Genomic DNA, 23675 nt, shown 5'->3' with positions numbered 1-23675 from the left:
AGCATTGAAGCACTAACCACACTCGATAGGCTTCGCTGGGCAGGCCACATAGTTCGCATGCCAGACACGAGACTCCGTAAGCAATTTCTCTACGCGGAGCTCCTTCATGGCAAATGAGCCAAAGGTGGGCACGGAAACATTACAAGGACACCCTCAAAGCCTCCCTGGTGAAGTGCGACATCACCACTGACACCTGGGAGACCCTGGTCGAAGACCGCCCTAGGTGGAGAAAGTGCGTCCGGGAGGGCATTGAGCTCTTCGAATCTCAACGCTGCGAGCGTGAAGAGGTCAGGCGCAGGCAGCAGAAGGAGTGTGTGGTTAAATCAGTGCCACCCCCCTTTCCCCCGATGAATTTCTGTCCCACCTGTGACAGGGTCTGTGGCTCTCGTGTTGGACTGTTCAGCCACCAAAGAACTCACTTTAGGAGTGGAAGCAAGTCTTCCTCGAGTCCGAGGGACTGCCTGTGATGATGAGTATTGAAATCAAACTATGCCGGTTAAAAGGCCCCAGTTTTGATTCCCAATCTAAGGAAAGGTTCAGCTGTGGTAATGGTTGGGGAGCTATAGTTAACTTCTGTGCCACTGCTCTAGGGAAGGTAAAATGATTTAGGGTTCCAGCTCCTGATTGCTATCTAGCAATTAACTTTTATACTAATGAACTATTAACTTAGCTTCATCATAATAAAAACACTTAATGGGAGAAACCAAATTGTTTCTGATGACCCCTGCGTATAGGCATAAGGTCATGACAGGAATAGCTCAGCTGTGAAGCCCTTTTAGCTGAATACTGGCCAATATTCATTAAAATATCCATTTTGGCAAGATACCAGGGAGCACAAGTCAATGCCTACAGGGGAGGAGTAGAGGAGAGAATTGACAAAATAAATACATAATCATTAATTAATATTTGGGTATATAGCTATAATTTAATTTAAAATGTCATAACATTTTCTCAAAAGAAATAATTGGAAGCAGAAAACAATTGGGCACAAAGATGCTCCCATTAACTGGCTTTATAATATGAAGCTAATTTAATTGCGTGCTATTGTAAAACTGTGATGATGATGAGCATGAGAGCATCCAAGTTGCAGATGGAAAGGTGATTCTGCTGCATTCTTGATCAAGTTCCTCCTTCCCCTCCCTTTTTCCTGTCATTCTCCACAATAACATTAAAAGGTTTTAACCTTCTTGTAGCAGACCCAAATTCTGCTTCTGATAGAACGCTTTCCTGATGAACTCCTGCTTTGATTGGATCTGCCTCGAAGTAATTGGTTAAATTGGAGGATCTGGAGACTTTGCAGGAACTTTTTTTATAAACTGATTAACAAGGGGTGTTTGATTTTCACTGGCAGATATTTAGCCAAAGGTTAGTGTTTCACTTGAAGTGTAATAATATACTTGGTAGAAACCAGGCATGGAATTTATGACATCCGAAAAATACCCTTTGATAGTTTTACCAATTATGTATTTTGTAGTGTGGATTGGCTCTGCAATGTAGTAGTGTGCTAACATGTTGTACCACAGAGAAATAAGTAATGAGTTATTGTCCATAGTTCTCCACAGAGTCTAGTTTGAAGCAGAAATTAGCAGAGGCTTAAAAACATGACAGTGTAGAGTTTCCGCTTTGGACGCAATCGTCAATCTGGGCTCAAATTGCGCTCAAAATTGCACTTGTTTTTCTAATTGACTTTATGGTTCAATTTTCCACTCAAATTAATTTGCATCATCATAACGTTAATTCTTCCATGAACCAATGCAATCGGGCTGCGTTTTAGAATGTAATTGTTTATTTCTTTCTTATTAAAAAATATTCCTTGATATATTTAAGAATGGTCACCTGGTGCAGCTTTATTAGTACAGGTGAAAATGGGTTTACCACCATACATAAGCACTTTTAATCAGAGTGTCTAGTCCATCTCCTGTGAGTAACCCAATTTTAAATAACTGAAAAGACTTTAAAAAACTATACAGACCATTTACTAGTTTCATTGCTGTAGTCAGTTTTTTAGTAAAATCAATATTTTTTAATATTTAAAAGGGTCCTAATTGTGCCCTAGTGCCTAAAAGAAAAGCTTAATTTGAAGAGCCTCCTCGAATGCCCACAAACTTGTGCAATTAGCAGAAACATGACATGGTGATTAATTCAATCTGGGGGCATGGTCAGTTTTGTGGGTGGGGCCAACTTCTAGCACAATTTTTTAAAACCAGTGCAAAAGATCGCGGAAACTCGATTTGATCTGGACGTAACTTGCGCTTGAAGTTTCTCAAGCTTTTGCATTGATTTGGCAGATTATGAATGAATTGTGCTGGAAAAACCAGCACAATCTAGCGGAAACTGTAGTGTTTTCAGCGGTAAAGAGGAGAAATAGTTTTAAAAGTGTGGTGATTTTGTTAAACACTAAAACAGTCTACATTTCAACAAATTGTGTCAATAAATTCATGATGTCCCATCCTTTTGATAATACAGTGAACTATATTTTTTAATACAATTAAGTGCTATAATCAAGCATTACTTACCAGGGAAGCGATTAGACTGGCATTAGCATCAATCTGGGCAATATCATGCAGGATGACAGAACATCGTGACTGAAGCTCAGGCTGTTGACTGTGAAGTAATTCAATAAGCACTGGGACGATACCAGAATCAATAATTAAGGAACAGACTGGCAGATAGGTGGAGAGATTACACAGCACAGCAGAAGCAATACGTTGCAGTACCTCATGTTTACTGTGTAACAGATCTATAAGAGGAGGAATGCTACCTAAATCAAAGAATTGAAACAGTCAGTATTAAACATTCCAAACATTCCAGCAAACTTTCAATGTTTCTTTGGAGTTTGTAGAGAAATCAGGAAAATAGGACTGGGTAAAATCAACTCTCAAAAGGCAATTAAATTCAGAGCAGGCAAGAATGGTCACGTGACCACCTGTTACGCTGAAAATGTCTATGTTTCAGCTCAGCACAATAAATCACAGTGTATCTTTAATACAATCTATAGGCACTTTCACATTGCTGCTGGGACTCTAGAAAATTGGAACTGAAGTGGAGACCTGTGACCTTCAACACCCTTCTCTTTTTACAGCCACTGGCTGCAAAACTCCACAACTTAGCGCTGGTAGTTACGGCTGTATTTTTAAAAATGGAATCCACCTTGCTTCCACTCACTTCTGGCGTGGCTTGCACTGTTCGCTATCTTGCTAAGAGTGATAGTGCGGATGCTCCGTGCGTGCGCCAGCAGTATGCAGTCACCATGTGACACTGATTTGATGCACGACCTGCCATTTTGGACATCGCCGCTCCATTCAACATCCTCTCCGAAACATGCTCAGGTGTATGATGGAACCACCATTAGCGCTATTTAAAGGGATATATCCAACTTGCAGGTAAGTTGATTATTGCTCGTACTGGCTCTTGCAGAGTTTGTATGAGCACTGGGTTGCTGGAAGACAGTTTAAAGTTGTTATAGTGTTCAGGGATTGCAGCTCGATATTGGGAAGGCATTGGCTGCTACTAGAAGGCCTCTGAGAAAACCATTTGCTCCCAGTCATGAGGACTCTAGTTGGAGGGAGACGGAGCAGAGGCAGCAAAGATGACAAGCTGCCTGTAGAGAGAGGAAGAAGAGAGCTCTCAGCAGCAGGCCTTACCCACTAAGGTTTTCAAGGACACTTCTAACTGCATCTAAGCCAGAAGCAGTGTGTTCGGAAGTACCGCTTTACCAAGGAGGTGGTCACAAAACTCTGGAACCAGACCTCCAGCATCAGAGCAGGGCAACAACGGCTCTGCCAGTGGCCCTCAAGGTGACCGCGCCCCTGATTTATTTTACCAGCAGATATTTCCAGGCTGGAGCAGGTGACTTTGCAAACATCTGACAGTTCGCTGTTCATCGCTGCATCCGCGAGGTTACAGAGGCTCTGTATGCTAGGAGAGGGGACTTCATTGTCTTCTCTCTGAACAGAGAGAATCAGGAGGAGTGCAAACGTGGATCTGTCGGGATATTGCTGGCACAGTGGACTGGCGCAGGATGAAGGCATCATGACTGCTGTCAGGATACTGGACATTTACCATCATGATATTCTGGATGTGTTCGCACACCGACTGCACATTATAGAACATCACACCATTGAGATGCGGTGCCCGCAAAGTCACATGTGTGCAATCGAGCGCAGAGCACTACGGGAGAGGCCCAAGGAGATTTAAACAGCACCAGCAGAGCGCAAAGCACCATAGGAGAGGCCTGGTGAGATTTAAACAGTGGCCGTGATGGCAGAATTGACAGAGCGCGTAAAACAAATACCGAGGCAATTTGACAAAGTGACGTCACATTAAACACGAAGGAGCCAGGGTAAGTTATAGGTAACTACCAATTTAACTTAAACTAGAACAAGTAATTAGCTAAAAAAAAAAACTATATATATAACTTTAATTAATTACTCAAATAAAAAATGTTACGTAGGAATAGCAGTGCAGGAGATGTGCCACAACTGCAGCATGTGGGAGTTTGCGGAGAGCATCGTGATCCCAGATGGCCACATCTGCAGTAAGTGCCTGCATATTGAGGAACTTCAGCTCAGAGTTATTGAACTGGAGTTTGAAGTGCAGACATTGTGGGGCATCGGGAAGGGTTAGAGTTACCTGGACACTTTGATCCAGGAGGCAGTCACACCTCTTAGTGGTAGTGGTACAGGTCTGGTTAGTGGTCAGAGACAGGAAGGTGTGACAGCGACTCAGGCAGGTAAGAGGATCCCAGGTGCAGTGCTGGAGGAGCCTCGGCCTTTGCCCTTATCCAATAAGTATGAGGTTCCTTCTGCCTATGTGGTTAAGGACAAGGTCTGCGGGGTGAATGAGCAAACTGAACACAGCACCATGGTACAATAGGCCATTCAAGTGGGGGGAGTGAATAGGAATGCTGTAGTGGTAGGGGACAGTATAGTCAGGGGCTGGATAATGTTGTCTGCAGCGCGATCAGGATTTCCGAAGGCTGTGTTGCCTGCCGCGAGCCAATGTTAACAATATCTCCTTGCGGCTGGAGAAGAATTTGGAGTGGGGGGAGGATCCAGTTGTTGTGGCCCATGTAGGAACCAACGACGTAGGTATGACTCGGAATGAGTTACTGCTGAGGGAGTTTGAGGAGCTAGGGTCCAAATTAAAAAGCAGAACCTCAAAGGTTCTGGATTGTTACTGGATCAGAGAATTAAATGCGTGGCTTAAAGAGTGGTATGGGAGAAAGGGGTTTCAGTTCATGGAGCACTAGCCCCAGTATAGGGGGAAGAGGGAGCTGTTCCGTTCGGACGAGCTTCACTTAAACTGGGCTGGGACTAGTGACTTGGTGAATCAAATAATTAGGGCTGTGGATAGGGCTTTAAACTAAAAAGGAGGGAGAGGGAAGGGAAATTTAGAAATCTAAAGAGAAAAAAGTCAAGGCAATGGAGCAGCGTAGCGATTGGAGTAAAGATAAGCAGAAAGGGACAGAGTGTTTAAGGATAATAGTGCATTAGCGAATAAGGTGAAAGGGAATAATGGTAAGAAGTTAAAATTAAAGGCTCTTTATCTGAATACACGAAGCATTAATAACAAGATAGACGAATTAGTGACACAAATAGAGATAAATGGATTTGATCTAATAGCCATTACAGAGACATGGTTGCAAGGTGACCAATTACATAGGTATGAGAGGTGAGTTAGCTAAGGTAGATTGGGAAATTAGATTAAAAGATATGACGGTAGATAAGCAGTGGCAAACCTTTAAAGAAATATTCGAAAATTCTCAACGAATACACATTCGATTGAGAATTAAAGCTCTATGGGAAAAGAGATCCATCTGTGGCTAACTAAAGAAGTTAAGGATAGTATTAGATTAAAAGGGACATAATATATTGAGGAATATTAGTAAGCCTGAGGATTGGGAGAGCTTCAGCAAAGAATGACTAAAAAATTGATAAAAGGGAGAAAATAGAATGAGAGTAAACTAGCAAGAAATATAAAAATATAAAAAGCATTCAATAAGGCTCCACATAAAAGGCTACTACACAAGATAAGAGCTCATGGTGTTGGGGGTAATATACTAGCATGGATAGAGGATTGGCTAAAAAACAGAAAACAGAGAATCGGGGTAGATGGATCATTTTCATTGTTTGCAAACTGTAACTAGTGGGTGCCATAAGGATCAGTGCTGATGATACAAAGATAGGTGGGAAAGCAAGTTGTGAGGAGGATATAAAGAGTTTGCAAAGGGATATAGATAGGTTAAGTGAGTGGGCAAAAATTTGTCAGATGGAGTATATTGTGGGAAAATGTAAGGTTATCCACTTTGGTAGGAAGAATAGAAAAGCAAAATGTTATTTAAATGGAGAGATTACAAAATGCTGCGGTACAAAGGGATCTGGGAGTCCTTGTACATGAAACACAAAAAGTTAGCATGCAGATACAGCAAGTAATTAAGAAGGCAAATGGAATGTTGGCCTTTATTGCAAGGGGGATAGAGTATAAAAGTAGGGAAGTCCTGCTACAACTGTACAGTGTGTAGGTGAGCCCACACCTAGAGTACAGCATACAGTTGTGGTCTTCTTATTTAAGGAGGCATATACTTGCATTGGGGGGTAGTTCAGATAAGGTTCATGAGGTTGATTCCTGAGATGAAGGGGTTGTCTTATGAAGAAGGGTTGAGCAGGTTGGGCCTGCTACAATTAATTATAGTTTAGAAGAATGAAAGGAGATCTTATTGAAACATATAAGATTCTGAGGGGGCTTGACAGAGTCGATGCGGAGAGGATATTTCCCCTCGTGGGGGAATCTAGAACTAGGGGGCATAGTTTCAGAATAAGGGGCCGCACATTTAAAATGGAATGAGGAGGAATTTCTTCTCTCAGATGGTTGCGAATCTTTGGAATTCTCTACCCCAGAGAGCTGTGGAGGTTGGGTCATTGAATATATTTAAGATGGAGATAAACAGATTTTTGAACGATAAGGGAATAAAGGTTATGGGAAGTGGGCAGGAAAGTGGAGTTGAAGCCAAGATCAGATCAACCATGATCTTATTGAATGGTGGAGCAGGCTCGAAAGGCCAAATGCCCTACTCCTGCTCCTATTTCTTATGTTCTTATGTACTCCTGCTGATATTTCTTATGTTCATATGTTCTTAAAGAGTTTTTACAAGTATGCAAAAAGGAATAGAGTAGCAAAAGTAAATATTGGTCCCTTAGAGGCTGAGACAGGAGAAATTAGTATGGGTAATAAAGAAATTGCAGAGACACAAAATGCAGAACAAAAATAGTGGGGAACCAATGGGAGCAAGGAACTTAAATTAATTAAGATCAGTAGACAAAAAGTACTTGAGAAACTAATGCAACTAAAAGCTGACAAATCACCTGAACTTGATGACCTACATCCTTGCATTCTAAAAGTGGTGGGTGCAGAGATGGTGGATGCATTGGTTATGATCTTCCAAAATTCCCGAGATTCTAGAATGTTCTCAGCAGATTGGAAGGTAGCAATTCAAGAAAGGAGGGAAGAAAAAAAAACAGGGAACTACAGGTCAGGTAGCTTTACATCAGTCATTGGGATAATGCTGGAAACCGTTATTAAGGAAGTGGTAACAGGGCACTTAGAAATGAAAATGGCCTGAAATTCCGATGGCCCGGGTCCGTACGAAATTTCTATGGATCCGGGAAGGCAGCGGAAAAGCCGGGTTTCAGCGCGCAATGTGCATTCGCTGAAAAGCGGCTTTTCTGATCTGTCAAGTTTCTGGCTTGACAGATCATCCGTAGATCGGGAGCGAGGACACTTGCAAGGCAAGATTTCCGATATTTACGAATATCTTGCCCTGCAAATGTCCTTTAAAATCTTGTGCCTGAAAAAGCAGGCACATAGCCTACTTTTACAGGCACAAGTGTTTAAAAATACACAGAAACATTTAAAAATAAAGTTATAAAAACACATTTCATTTTTTAAAAACCCTCCCCACTACAGTAAGTTTATTTTAAGGCTTAATTAAAAAAACTTTTTAAAAAGCCAGGAAAATATTTTTTTGATAAGAACTTTAATTTAAATGTATGTTAAATATATAGTTTATTTTCAATTTTTTATTGTGTTTGGGGTGTTTGGGGGTTATCATTCATAGTAATAGAAGTTCCGGACTTACGGAATGGAACTCCTATTACTATGAATGAGAATCTGTACTTAACCTGATTGGCTGCTGTTTCCAGATCCCGGTCTGCGCACATTCCCACGTGCACACACTGCGACGCACAGTCACGGGATGCCTCAGGCTCGGAAGTTCCAATGGGCGCAGCAGCAACAGGTAAGTGCGCATCTTTTTTTTCTTTTTCTGTCATTTGCCTGCGGGAAGAGCTCAAACGGAATTCCAGGGCCCATATGTTTAGACAGAGTCAACATGGCTTTATGAAAGGGAAATTGTGTTTAACAATTTATTAGAGTTTGTTGAAGATGTAGCTAGCAGGGTAGATAAAGGATGTCGTATATTTGGATTTCAAAAATAATTTGATAAGGTGCCACATAAAAGGTTGTTATGCACGATAAGGGGTCATGGGGTTGGGGGTAATATATTAGCATGGATAGAGGATTGGTTAATGGGCAGAAAACAGAGAGTAAGGAGAAACATGCCATTTTCAGCTTGGCAGGCTGTAACTAGTGGGGTGCCACAAGGATCAGTGCTTGAGCCTCAGCTATTTACAATCTGTATGAATAACTTAGATGATGGGACCGAGTGCAATGTATCCACTTTTGCTGATGATACAAAGCTAGAGGGGAAGGTAAGCTGTGAGGAGGACTCAAAGAGCCTGCAATAGCATATAGACAGGTTAAGTGAGTGGGCAATAAGGTGGAAGATGGAGTATATTGTGAGGAAATATGAAGTTATTCACTTTGGTAGGAAGAATAGAAAAACAGAATATTTTTTAAATGGTGAAAAACTTTTAAATGTTGCTGGAAACACAGAACGTTAGCATGCAGGTACACTGAACAATTAGGAAGGTAAATGGTATGTTGGTCTTTATTACAAGGAGATTGGAGTACAAGAGTATGGAAGTCTAACTACAATTGTACAAGGTTTTGATGAGACCACACCTGGATAACTGTGCACAGTTTTGGTTTCCTTATCTGAGAAAGGATATATGTGCCTTAGAGGCAGTGCAACAAAGATCCCTGCCATGAGGGTGTTGTCCTATGAGGAGAGATTGAGTAGTTTGGTCCCATACTCTTTGGAGTTTAGAAGAATGAGACGTGATCTCATTGAAACATCTACGATTCTGAGTGGGATTGACAGGGTAGATGCTGAGAGGTTGTTTCGCCTGGCTGGAGAGTCTAGAACTAGGGGGCATAGTCTCAGGATAAGGGGTCAGTCATTTAAGATTGAGATAAGGAGAAATTTCTTCACACACGGTGTTTTGAAGCTTTGGAATTCTCCACCCCAAAGGGCTGTGAAAGCTGAGTGGTTGAGTATATTCAAGACTGTGATAGATTGATTTTTGGACTATAGGAGAATCAAGGGATATTGGGATTGGACGGGAAAGTGGAGTTGAGGCGAAGATCATCCATGATCTGATTGAACGGCTCAAAGGGCCGTATGGCTCCTAATTCTTATGTTAAAGGAGACATTCAATTTACCAAAAAATTGAGTGAAAATAATTCTTAGTTTGAATATCAATATTATGTGGATAGATGTTTGCCTACATAATAGTTACCCTGCTTTCAGAGCACTTCATTGTGTGAAGCCCTTTGAGATGTTTCAACAATGTAATAATATAAATGTTTTATTAATACATAAGTAGAAAGCTTACAGATGTGGCAGTTTGTGTATCTTATATCTGAATAGGTAGCAACTCTGCATGTTTGGGGATACGCTTTAAACTCAAGAAGGTGTTACTGTTCTAATATTTCCTAATTAATACCCCAAAACAGACTACGTTGGAGTCTCTGGTGGATAATAATGGCAAACTAACAGCATTCACTGTTATTACCCCTTTGCAACTGACCGCAACTTCAGGATGTAGCACATGTGCACCTAAACGTTGGCAGGATCCCCGAGGCCTGACGACTGGTACCAAATCAAACACTAACATCAAAGAAAGGGTGAGTATGATAGGGAGGTTGGCGTTCGGGTCGGGAAGCCAGCGGGCCAATTCGAGGATCAGAACCAGGAGACGGGTCTGCGGATAATGCAACTAAAGAACGGCCATTAGGTAGAGATAAGTTGTGGCTCCTTGGGCATAGATTGCTCTAAAGGGTAAAAGTCCCTTGGGTATAGATTGGTCTCAAGGATACGTTGTGCCTTGGGTATAGATTAATCTCAAGGATGAAAGTCCCTTGGGCATAGATTGCTCTTAAGGGTAAAAGTCCCTTGGGTACAGATTGGTCTCAAGGATACGTTGCGCCTTGGGTATAGATTAATCTCAAGGGTGAAAGTCCCTTGGATATAGATTGCTCTCAAGAGTAGAGTAGGTGAAAAGATTTCAGTTTGTATGAAAGTGTGTGTTTGTGTGGAAGTTTTCCTGACTGTGAATGTTTGGGGGGGTGAAATAATTTTTTTATTTGCCTGAATGCTTGTCGTTTAAAAGGAAAACAGTGGGTCTGTATGTTAGTTTTAGCTCCGCCCACATTTTAGGACAGAGCGATGAAACCTTTTTTTTAACCCTTTGTAATGCTGTACTGGATGCTGTCTGGGAAGGTTACGAAAGTATGAATAAATTGCGTGTTAAAATGTTCATTGTATACCTAGAATTGAATTAGATTTTAAGTTAGAAATGTAGGCGTGGATTTATTTTGATTATGATTTACAGAACCATGAAATGCACAAAAGACAGGTTGTTTAACAAAAGATAAAACTTCAGCCTTAAAGTTACAGTTGCTAAAAAAAGTGATGAATTGGACATTTTAATTGGATTACAGAAAAAATTGTGATAGTCTTGTATAGTTTAAATTAAAATGTGTGGTCTCATTTTAAATCAATTCGAATCGTAACAAAGCACTGTCTTCAATTGCAAGCAAATCAATTTGAACGTTTAAAAATCACCATCTTCTTTAGTGTCTTTCTTTTTCTTTACCAAAGCAACTCTTTTCTTTAAAAAAAAAGCCTGCAGAAATTTCTCAAAGCTACAAGCTAAGGGATGCTCTGTCCTCTTTTCCTTTTATGTAGAATGTTTGTTAATTAGAAAAACTTATGTTTCTCCAATTATATTCAGTATTTTTACAGTCTATTGGAAAGGCATCCAAAGAAGGACATGGAAACTGGTGTAACTTACTGTGTTATTTTGTGTTATTTTATCTGCTCTGTATTGTGTTTAATTATAACATATTGGCGATAAAAAAAAATATTGGTCTGAATTTAATTGGAATTATTGAGGTCAATTAACCTATGAAAACCTGCATTTCATTATGGCCACAGTGAAATTCTGGTTATTTCACAGTATGAATGTCCCTAGTTCTGGACGTGAGACTTCTACATTGAAAAAAAAAATGAATGAAGACACCCTGTGCTGATAATGAGTTTTTGCTAGGAAAAAATAAAAATAAAAGTTGCTCTTTGGTTGTTTTGAAAATGTTATTTTAAATTACATGAACATTTTTAGTTCAGTAAAAGAGATTTAAACAAAACAGTGGCAGTATTTGAATTGGAATTTTGAAACATGCTGTTTTCTCTGATGAGAGACAGAAATGCCATTTGGGAGAGACATAGAAACAAAGAAAATAGGTGGAGGAGTAGGCCATTCCGCCCTTCGAGCCTGCACCACCATTCAATAAGATCATGGCTGATCATGGACCTCACTACCGCTTTCCTGCTTTCTCTCCATACCTCTTGATCCCTTTAGCCGTAAGGGCCATATCTATCTCCCTCTTGAATATATCTAACGAACTGGCATCAACAACTCTCTGTGGTAGAGAATTCCAGAGGTTAACAACTCTCTGAGTGAAGAAGTTTCTCCTCATCTCGGTCCTAAATGGCTTCCTCTTATCCTTAGACTGTGACCCCTGGTTCTGGACTCCCCCAACATCGGGAACATTCTTCCTGCATCTAACCTGTCCAATCCCGTCAGAATTTTATATGTTTCTATGAGATCCCCTCTCATTCTTCTAAACTCCAGTGAATACAGACCCAGTCGATCCAGTCTCTCCTCATATGTTAGACCTGCCATCCCGGGAATCAGTCTGGTGAACCTTCACTGCACTCCCTCAATAGGAAGAACGTCCTTCCTCAGATTAGGAGACCAAAACTGAACACAATATTCCAGGTGAGGCCTCACCAAGGCACTGTACAACTGCAGTAAGACCTCCCTACTGCTACAGTCAAATCCCCTAGCTATGAAGGCCAACATGCCATTTACCTTCTTCATTGCCTGCTGTACCTGCATGCCAACTTTCAATGACTGATGAACCATCACACCCAGATCTCGTTGTACCTCCCCTTTTCCTAATCTGCCACCAGTCAGATAATATTCTGCCTTCATGTTTTTGCCACCAAAGTGAATAACCTCTCATTCATCAACATTATACTGCATCTGCCATGCATTTGCCCACTCATCTAACCTGTCCAAGTCCCCCTGCAGCCTCGTAGCATTCTCCTCACAGCTCACACCGCCACCCAGCGTCATCTGCAAACTTGGAGATATTACACACAATTCCTTTATCTAAATCATTGATGTATATTGTAAACAGCTGGGGTCCCAGCACTAAGCCCTGCGGCACCTCATTAGTCACTGCCTGCCATTCTGAAAAGGACCCATTTATCACGACTCTCTGCTTCCTGTCCACCAACCTGTTTTCTATCCATGTCAATACATTATCCCCAATACCATGTGCTTTAATTTTGCACACCAATCTCTTGTGTGGGGCCTTGTCAAAAGCCTTTTGAAAGTCCAAATACATCACATCCACTGGTTCTCCCTTGTCCACTCTACTAGTTACATACTCAAAAAATTCTAGAAGATTTGTCAAGCATGATTTCCCTTTCATAAATGCATGCTGACTTGGACTGAGCCTGACACTGCTTTCCAAATGCACTGCTATTTCATCTTTAATCATTGATTCCAACATTTCCCCCACTACTGATGTCAGGGTAACCGGTCTATAATTCCCCGTTTTCTCTCTCCCTTTTTAAAAAGTGGTGTTACATTAGCTACCCTCCAGTCCATAGCAACTGATCCAGAATCAATAGACTGTTGGAGAATGATCACCAATGCATCCACTATTTCTAGGACCACTTCCTTAAGTACTCTGGGATGCAGACTATCAGGCCCCGGGGATTTATTGGCCTTCAATCCCATCAATTTCCCGAATACAATTTCCTGACTAATAATGATTTCCTTCAGTTCATTCTTCTCACTAGACCCTCGGTCCCCTACTATTTCCGGAAGATTATTTGTGTCTTCCTTAGTGAAGCCTCACTGGGGCTGCGTGAATAAGGCTCCTCCCACGCCCAGCTCCTGTTTCCTCCCGACCCGATTCGACTCTCGCTTCCCGCCCCCCGCCTCCGGACCGGACCCGACACGACACCCGCTTCCCCCCCCACCCCGCCCCTGGACCGGACCCGACCCCGACCCGACTCCCGCTTCCCCCCGCCCCTGGACTGGACCCGACCTGACCTCCCTCCCCCGACCTGACCTCCCTCCCCCGACCTGACCTCCCTCTCCCTCCCTCCCACCACCCCCCAGACCCGCGCTCCCCCCGACCCGACCCAACTACCTGTAAATCTGGTGCTGGGGATGGGCCCTGCCCGAAGTCTTGGGCCCTGCCTGAAGTCTCGGGCATGGCCGGGCCCGGCCCGTTCAGCCTCACTCCCCCATCTCCTTTCCCCCCCATCTCCATCTCCTTTCCCCCCCCATCTCCTTTCCCCCCCCTCCATCTCCTTTCCCCCATCTCCTTTCCCCCATCTCCTTTCCCCCCCTCCCCCTCCTCCTCCTCCCCCCTTCTCCTCCTCCTCCTCCCCTTCTCCCCCTTCTCGACCCTCCCCTTCTCCCCCATCCCTTCCCTCCCTCTGCTCCCCCCCTCTCTCCATGTACCCCCTCCCCTCGCTGTCCGAAACACAGACACTGACAGACAGAGAATGAGAGACACACACAGACAAACAGACCGAGAGATAGAGACACTGACAGAGACACACTGGGGGGGGGGCATCCCAGCACGCTGTTGGAGGGCTCCCGGTGCTGCAGTCGGTAAGTAGAAAATGTTTTATTTATTGATTTAAAATAAACATTTTCTAATTAATTATTTTTGATTGATTTATTGGTTGATTTATTGATGCTTTTTTCATTTATTATTGATGATGGCTCTTTATTTGTAAAACTGAAGTGTTTAATGTTTGTAAACTTCCCTTTAAACCCCCCCTCCCCCCGATTCCCTACGCCTGATTTGTAACCTACGCCTGATTTTCTAAAGTGTAGACAAGGTTTTTTCGAGCGTACAAAAATCTTCACTTACTCCATTCTAAGTTAGTTTGGAGTAAGTTTTCACTGACGAAACTTTGAAAACAGGCGTAAGTGGCCGGACACGCCCCCTTTTGAAAAATAAATTCTGTTCCAAAGTGAAACTGTTCTAACTGACTAGAACTGGAGCAAACTAAATGGCGAGAATTCCGATTTCTAAGATACTCCGTTCTACACCAGTTGCTCCTAAAAATCAGTAGCAAATCATGTCAAAACTTGGGGCCATAGGAACTGATCCAGAGTCAATAGAATGTTGGAAAATGATCACCAATGCATCCACTATTTCTAGGGCCACCTCCTTAAGTACTCTGGGATGCAGCCTATCAGGCCCTGGGGATTTATTAGCCTTCAATCCCATCAATTTCCCGAACACAATTTCCAGACTATTAAGGATTTCCTTCAGTTCTTTCTTTTCGCAAGACCCTTGAACCCCTAGTATTTCGGGAAGGTTATTTGTGTCTTCCTTAGTGAAGACAGATCCAAAGTATTTGTTCAATTGGTCTGCCATTTCTTTGTTCCCCATTATAAATTCACCAGATTCTGACTGCAAGGGACCTACGTTTGTCTTCATTAATCTTTTTCTCTTTTGCAGTCAGTTTTTATGTTCCCAGCAAGCTTCCTCTCATACTCTATTTTCCCCCTCCTAATTAACCCCTTTGTCCTCTGCTGAATTCTAAATTTCTCCCAGTCCTCAGGTTTGCTGCTTTTTCTGGCCAATTTATATGCCTCTTCCTTGGATTTAACACTATCCTTAATTTCCCTTGTTAGCCACGGTTGAGCCACCTTCCCCATTTTATTTTTACTCCAGACAGGGATGTACAACTGTTGAAGTTCATCCATGTGATCTTTAAATGTTTGCCATTGCCTATCCATCGTCAACCCTTTAAGTATCATTCACCAGTCTATTCTAGCCAATTCACATATCATACCATCGAAGTTACCTTTCCTTAAGTTCAGGACCCTAGTCTCTGAATTAACTGTGTCACTCTCCATCTTAATAAAGAATTCTACGATATTGTGGTCACTCTTCTCAAGGGGCCTCGCACAACAAGATTGCTAATTAGTCCTTTCTCATTACACATCACCCAGTCTAGGATGACCAGCCCTCTAGTTGGTTCCTCGACCTAATGGTCTGGAAAACCATCCCTAATACACTCCAGAAAATCCTCCTCCACCGTATTGCTACCAGTTTGGTTAGCCTAATCTATATGTAGATTAAAGTCGCCCTTGATAACCGCTGTACCTTTATTGCATGCATCCCTAATTTCTTGTTTGATGCTGTCCCCAAACTACTGTTTGGTGGTCTGTACACAACTCCCACGAGCGTTTTCTGTCCTTTGGTATTCCGCAGCTCTACCCATACAGAGTCCAAATCATCCAAGCTAATGTCCTTCCTTACTATTGCATTAATTTCCTCTTCAACCAGCAACGCTACCTGACCTCCTTTTCCTTTCTGTCTATCCTTCCTGAAAGTTGAATACCCCTGGATGTTGAGTTCCCAGCCTTGGTCACCCTGGAACCATGTCTCCGTAATCCCAAATATATCATATTCGTTAATAGCTGCCTGCGCAGTTAATTCATCCATCTTATTACGAATACTCCTCGCATTGAGACACAGAGCCTTCAGGCTTGTCTTTTTAACATACTTTGTCCCTTTAGAATTTTGCTGTAATGTGGCCCTTTTTGATTTTTGCCTTGGGTTTCACTGCCCTCCACTTTTACTTTTCTTCTTTCTATCTTTTGCTTCTGCCCCCATTTTACTTCCCTCTGTCTCCCTGCACAGGTTCCCATTCCCCTGCCATATTAGTTTAACCCCTCCCCAACAGCACTAGCAAACACTCCCTCTAGGACATTGGTCCGGTCCTGCCCAGGTGCAGACCGTCTGGTTTGTACTGGTCCCACTTCCCCCAGAACCGGCTCCAATGTCTCAGGAATTTGAATCCCTCCCTCCTGCACCGCTCTTCAAGCCACGTATTCATCTGAGCTATCCTGCTATTTCTACTCTGACTAGCATGTGGCACTGGTAGCAATCCTGAGATTACTACCTTTGAGGTCCTGCTTTTTCATTTAACTCCGAGCTCCCTAAATTCACCTTGTAGGACCACATCCCATTTTTTACCTGTATCGTTGGTACCTATATGCACCACAACAACTGGCTGTTCACCCTCCTCCTCCAAAATATCCTGCAGTCACTCCGAGACATCCTTGATCCTTGCACCAGGGAGGCAACATACCATCCTGGAGTCTCGATTTTTGCCGCAGAAACGTCTATCTATTCCCCTTACAATAGAATCCCCCACCACTATAGCTCTCCCACTCTTTTTCCTGCCCTCCTGTGCAGCAGAGCCACCCATGGTGTCATGAACTTGGCTGCTGCTGCCCTCCCCTGATGAGTCAACCCCCCCCAACAGCACCCAAGGTAGTGTATCTGTTTTGGAGGGGGATGAACGCAGTAGACCCTTGCTCTACCTTCCTTCCACTGCACTGGTCACCCATTCCCTATTTGTCTGAGTAACCTTTACCTGCAATGTGACCAACTCACTAAACGTGCTATTCACGACATCCTCAGCGTCGTGGATGCTCCAGAGTAAATCCATGTGCAGCTCCAGTGCCTCAATACGATTTGTCAATGCAGAGCTGCAGCTGGATCGACCTCCTGCACACATAGTCGTCAGGGACACTGGAAGTGTCCCTGATGACTGGAAGTGTCCCTGACTTCCCACATATCACAGGAGGAGCATGACACGTGTCTGGGCTCTCCTGCCATGACTTAACCCTTAAATTAAATTAATTTGGCAACAATGCCAAAGTTTCTTACTGATAAAGGAAAAGAAAATGAAAAACTACTCACCAATCACCAGCCAATCATTTACCCCCTGGGCTGTGACATCACACTTCAATTTCTTTTTACTTCTTTTTTGCCTTCTCTTCCTGCTGCAGCTGCACCAGCTGACTCCTCCTCCTACGACGCTGCTGCTCCCTCCTCGACCGCTGGGCCTTTTATGGGCCTCCCCTGGATTCCCGCTCCTCCTCCTACGACGCTGCTGCTCCCTCCTCGACCGCTGGGCCTTTTATGGGCCTTCCCTGGATTCCCGCTCCTTCTCTGATGCTGCCGCTCCCTCCTGGACCGCTGGGTCTTTTATGGGCCTCCCCTGGACTCCTGCTCCTCCTCCGATGCTGCCGCTCCCTCCTCGACCGTTGGGCCTTTTATGAGCCTCCCCTGGACGACGCTGCCCCTCCCTTCTCGACCACTGGGCCTTATATGGGCCTCCCCTGGACTCCTGCTCCTCCTCCGACGAGATATGGAAGTAGCGTTAGAAATGAACTACGATCACTTGAATTGTGAGCATTTGTGTTAAAGACACTATGGGCTAGAATTTCCTAATAATCCACCAGTACCCGATTGCCACCCAAGATTGCTATGATTCCCAAGGTTATCACCACCGAAAACTTGCCCCCCAAAAAAAAAATCTGCCCAGCAAAAAAAACGTGCATTGCACCCCAATTCTCAATGAAAAAGGTGAATTTTGGGTCGATTGGGCGGTTCTTAGAGAAAAATTTACCCTACAGCTGTGGGTTGGGCCTCGAGGAGAAAAACACTAAAATATTTTTTCAAAAAACATAACATAAAAAAATCATAAAACCATTCTCAGGACCCTTCTAACTTAAATCACCACAACAGAATTTTTAAATAATAAGTAAAAAACCAATTACTTACCTTTTTCTTGTACAGCCACTCACCTACCGCCCAACACCGCCCAACTCCGCTGATTCTCATGGACGTTTATTTTAATACTTACTTACTGGTCACTGTTGTAGGCATTAGGTACCTGCTGAATATATCTATACACTAGGCATTAGGCACCTGCTGAATATATCTATACGCGTATATGTTTAAAATGGCCAAATATAAAATGGCTGCCCAAGCATGATGGGAACTCAGTTAGTCAAGCAATGAACTGCTGACTGAGGCTGACTGAGCAATGACCCTGTGAGGCCCACTACCGGGAATGCCTTGGATCAACAGTTTGAGACAAGATAACTATAACGAACCATTATAGTGCCTGGTATGGAATGTCCTTAATCAATGACTCCACACAGCAGAGCCCCGAGGAACAGAGATAAGGGGGGGTCCTGCATCACATAACAAGGTCATGAATCAGCCCGAGCTGACAAGAACCGAACATACAGCCCCTGAGGTATCAGGGGAATTCTATTGGGTTAAAGAAACCTATATGTAATCTATAATCATTATGATTGGATTGTGTCCAGCCAAAGTGGGCTGAGTAACTGTAATGAACTATTGTAAAACATATAAATATCGATGGATTTCTTTGTTCGGTGGAGTGGAGTGCCTGGAGTTGGACCAGAGGCTCTCTCCCCGCCGGCGTAATAAAAGCCGTTTTGGTGTTGGAACTGACCCAGAGTGTCGAGTGATTCTTGCAGGAAAACATTCGCGCTAACAGTCACTGCTGAGCCAAATATCACACCATGACGATTCGTGAACGTTACACGCCGACGGTCCACTCCCCAGCGGTACTTCAAAACCACCGGTGTAACTCAGCTGGGCAATTTCTCGCCGACCAAGTTATCGCCCAAAACGGCCAAGACCACCAAGAAACCAGGCGGTGAGCCACTGCAAATTCTAGCCCTTTATAAATTATCACCTGTTTTTGAAATTGGGATTAATGTGTAAAATCGAGAGAGGAAGTTTTGAAGGTAAAAGCCTTATAAAGAATGGACCAAGTGGGAATGTTTGAAAGAAGTTAACCCGTTCTGCTGACGTGTTTTATATTGGACATTATTATGATTTGACAAATTAACTCCTTAGGCTCTGAAGTAGAGCTACAATTCAAATACTCGAGAAAGGAAAATCTAACTGTAGTTTAAGGGATAACTGCTGTGTATAAAGAGAAATGTTTTGGGGGAAATAAATTGAACATTGACAAAGCCTGTCAGTGCAGCAATACTGCTGTTTGGATTTGTGATAAGTTTGAAATTATGAAATGGATTCGGGCACAATATAGCTGGTTATAAAGATTTTTTTTAAAAGTGTTAATAACATGGGTCAAGTTAAAACTTTTGATCTATGTTTTCTATAATATTGTAAGGCTATTCCAGAGCTCATGAGATATGAATAGTAATTAATGGGATTCCCCACTTGAGATGCAAGGTAGAAACAGAAAAATTACACCACCAAATGGGAATTTTTCTAACATTTTAGTGAAAGTCAGGAAAGGTAGTTAAGAATAGTAAACTGATAGCTTTCTCTTGGAGACATTTGTGTCCTTGCCTATAAACTTTTTAAGGAAACTGAATTTGATAGCCTGGCCATGATATTGGGAACATGTAGTGGAAGATGAGCAAAGATCTCCAGACAATCTTTTGATAAGATCACCTGAAAGCCAAAGACGGCTTGTATCAGATGGCATTGAGATACCGATGTATGTGTGCAGACGTGATTTGTAGTACATGAAGCAATTTGCACTGAAGAACATGCTGAGTTACTTGACAACAGCAAGACATGGAATGTTTAATGTGCCTCAGGAAGTGAGACAATCTTTAATGCATTGGCACATACTCCATCGAGAAACTATTGAATTAATGAAACAATCAGAAGAGAGTTAAACACACTGATACCTGTTGGAGGGATTGAAAGTATGCTTAAGAAAAATGATTAAAATTTAAGATTAAAGAAAACAATTGAAGGCTAGGAAGAAATAAATTTAGTAAGAATTATCCACAGTAGATGGATACGAGTAAAAGAGATCTGAAGAATGTTATAAGTCCATGGGCTAGACTTTCCCGAGAGCCCCTCAATGTCCGATTGCCCACCTGCAACATTCCCTCCCTCATGTTGAGCAAAACTGTCTGAACTACCTGCAACGTTTCCTCCCTCATGGTCAGTGACATGGTTTGCACTACCTCTGACATTCGCTCCCTCATGGCCACTATTCCCTCACTGATGGTCCCGGATATCATTCCCATTTCTTGTGTCATTGCTGTTACTTCTCCCGACAGTCCTGTTACCTCATCATTCACCCCACTGATGGCGTCCAGGAGTGATCGGGTTAGGTCAATGCTCTCCGCACTCAATGATATCATCTGAACCACATCAGTTAGATCCTGTACCTCAGGAGAGTGCGGTCGAGCTCTCCTTCCCCTCCGCCCCACAGGTGTGGCTCGTTCCCCAACACTGGGACCTGCAGCCTGGGACCGTGGGGCCCTGGATGTGCCTTGCTGCCCCACACCACTGGGACCGGCAACCTCGGAAGGTGGGGCCCTGGGTGTGCCTCGCTGCACCCCATCACTAGGACCCGCAATCTCAGAAGGTGTGAAACCATGGAATGTCCCACCAACACTGAAGCCACTAGTCACGGAAAAGGCTGTCACCTCCATGAGCGGCACCTCCTCCAAAGTCAATACAACAGTGGGAGCTTCATCCAGCTCCATCCCCAACCCCATCCCCCTCACCCCCCATGTTCTTGATCTGGAGGGTTGGATTGGAAGATGTTCTTCTCTTCAGGTTCATCAGCTTTTGATTCTTCTGCAGCATCAGGGTTGGCCTCAAGTTCTGTAAAAGATAACAGAACAGTCAAATGGTTCGCAGCAGAGGAGGGGGCAGGGTGGGTGGCATGAGTAGGTTCACACATCGCAGGCCAGGCAGCAGGCTGATTTGAAGGACCACAATGAATTTGTAGGACTTCCCCTCTCCCTCGAGTGTGGGCCCAGCTTGTGCAGTGGTGATTGCTTTTTTCCAGGCAGGATCCATCAAAGCAGCTTCCCTCTCTTCCAAGGGTGTCAGCGGGTGCAGATTTACCAGGCCTCCTCCTGTTCGAGTTTTTTCCCTTTTATTATTTCCCACTTTCCTCTGCAAAGGTGAAAATGCAACTTTTTAGAGAGGGTGTCTTTCTGCTGGGTGAGACATATACAGCTGGTCACATTTACAATTGCAATTCCATTGAATAAATGAAAATATTACTTACACTGACTACTTGACCAAGGTCCTGCCACTTCTCTTTACACTGGCCTCCAGATCTCATGGTGGTCACCACTGCGCAGTAATCTTCTGCAACTTGGTTCCAGCGTTTCTTCATTTCTTTGAGTGGAACTTTTATGTGACCTCTGCTGGTGTCCAACTCCTGCCATCTGTTCTCAATCACAGTAACTAGTGCCTCCACTTCTTCCTGTAAGAAATTTTTGATCCTTGCACCCATTGCATCTTGTACTGCTGCAGCTGCGATTTTTCCAATCCTCTCACACAGCACTCCTTCTCACACACACAACTGGCTCTTTAAAAATGGGTGATTGCCAAATCCGAGCTATACTGAGCATGCGCGTCCATTGGAACGACGTCAAAAACGTAACTTTTTTTCCCGCACATGCGCAGAAGGTGCGGCTTTATTTTTTGCCACATACAGCAGGCTCCACTCCCCGAAGCGACTGGATATGCTGCGTGGCGCCAAATTCGAATTATATATGGGGGGAAACGTTGTCAAATTATTTCTGGTGCAGTTCTGGCCTAGAAAAATGGGCATAACTTTGGCAATACGGCAGAAAATGGGCTTGGGGAAAATTGAGCCCTGTAATAGCAGTGCTTGAATTGTTAGGAAAGTGTATCTTTGAAATAAACGCTGTAGATGGTAATGGTTCTTCACCGGGACATGCTGGGATACTTGGCTACAGGTATCTTTAGAAACAGCTAGTTTATTCAGATGCTTGGAAAAATAAAGTGTTATTCAGAAGCTTGGGAAAATTACTCATTGTTATGTTCAGAAGTTAAGGAAAATGAAAGCCAGACGGTGCCATGGGAATGGGAGGCCAGTTTAGAAGGACTTAAGTTAACGGCAACACCTGCTGGACTTGAATAACTCCATTGATGGGGTATGTGTTGAAACAGTGTGTACTGATTTATGACTGTCGAAAAACAACCCAAATTCCAGTAAATTGTGTATTATAAAAGTATGTTGCAAACTCTGTATTGTTGAGTGTGGTATTTCAGGCAACTGAGGATCACTCCCTTGCAGGTGCTCGAATAAACTCTTTACTTGCTGAAGTCAGTAGACTCGTGAGTGGTTATTTTTACCACAACAGCCAATATTTTCACTCTGAGCCAAAATGTAATAATGCCAGTAACCTATAAGCCAGAGATCCAAAACAGACAATAATCATAGAATCTAGAACTAAAATCAAATTTGCCACAAGAAAAATAGGCATTTTTTTATTACTTTGATGCATCAATTTGAAATCATAACATGGTTGAATTTCAAATTCAGTTGGAGGGTGAGAAAGTTGGATCTCAAGCCAGTGTCCTAAGCTTAAATAAAGGAGACTACAAAGGTACGAAGGCAGAGTTGGCTAAAGTGGACTGAGAAAATAGATTAAAGTGTGGGACAGTTGATGAGCAATGGCAGACATTTAAGGAGATATTTCATAACTGGCAACAAAAATATATCCCTATATGAAGGAAAAATTGTAAGAGAAGGGATAATCATCCGTGGCTAACTAAGGAAATAAGGGATGGTATCAAATTGAAAACAAGGGCATACAATGTGGCCAAGACTAGTGGGAGACCAGAGGATTGGAAAACTTTTAAAAGTCAGCAAAGAACGACTAAAAAAAAGTAAAGAGAGGGAAGGTAGATTATTAAAGTAAACTAGCACGAAATATAAAAACAGATAGTAAGAGTTTCTACGGGTACATAAAAAGGAAAAGAGTGGCTAAAGTAAATATTGGTCCCTTAGAGGATGAGTATGGAGAATTAATAATGGAAATAGGGAAATGGCAGAGACTTTGACCAAATATTTTGTATCAGTCTTCACAGTAAAAGACACTAAAAACATCCTAATAGTGGATAATCAAGGGGCTATAGGGAGGGAGTGTAATGACTCAAGAGTCTGGTCACTGTAAACTCATGCAGGTGCAACCTGATCCACCTTTATCCCAGCCCGAGAGTGCCTGCATGACAAAGACACCCAGCTTATATACAGGTGACCATGCATACATGCCACATGCGTACAGCGCGATGACCTCTGACCGCGGCGCCCTCTGGTGTCTGATGACCCCCAAGCATAAATACATAACAACATCCCCATTTTAAAATCTTAACAACAGTCTTTTTACAAATTAAGATGGTCTGGGGCTTTCCTCTCACGAGTTGATGGTCTCAGTTCAACTTTGGCTCTGGGCGAGTGTTCTGAGTCTGTTGAGACTGAGGGCTGAGTAGCTGATCTGATGGGAGTG

General features: G+C 43.1%; 1 protein-coding gene across 1 annotated transcript in view; it reads right to left on the bottom strand.

Moving 5' to 3' along the window:
* Positions 1-23675, bottom strand: part of ankar (ankyrin and armadillo repeat containing) — a 408780-nt gene that overhangs the window by 233419 nt on the left and 151686 nt on the right. Inside the window, exons 11-14 of the mRNA XM_070873696.1 lie at positions 22519-22569; positions 20907-21006; positions 8138-8334; positions 2517-2761 (exon numbers count right to left, since the gene is read on the bottom strand). Of these exons, the coding sequence (XP_070729797.1) occupies positions 2517-2761; positions 8138-8334; positions 20907-21006; positions 22519-22569 (593 nt within the window). The remainder of the gene's footprint in view (positions 1-2516; positions 2762-8137; positions 8335-20906; positions 21007-22518; positions 22570-23675) is intronic.

The sequence above is a fragment of the Pristiophorus japonicus genome, chromosome 3 (assembly GCF_044704955.1).
Source record: "Pristiophorus japonicus isolate sPriJap1 chromosome 3, sPriJap1.hap1, whole genome shotgun sequence".
Classification (NCBI taxonomy): Eukaryota; Metazoa; Chordata; class Chondrichthyes; family Pristiophoridae; genus Pristiophorus; species Pristiophorus japonicus.
Note: the sequence above shows the minus strand (reverse complement) of the source record. Positions and strands in the feature narration are given on the sequence as shown.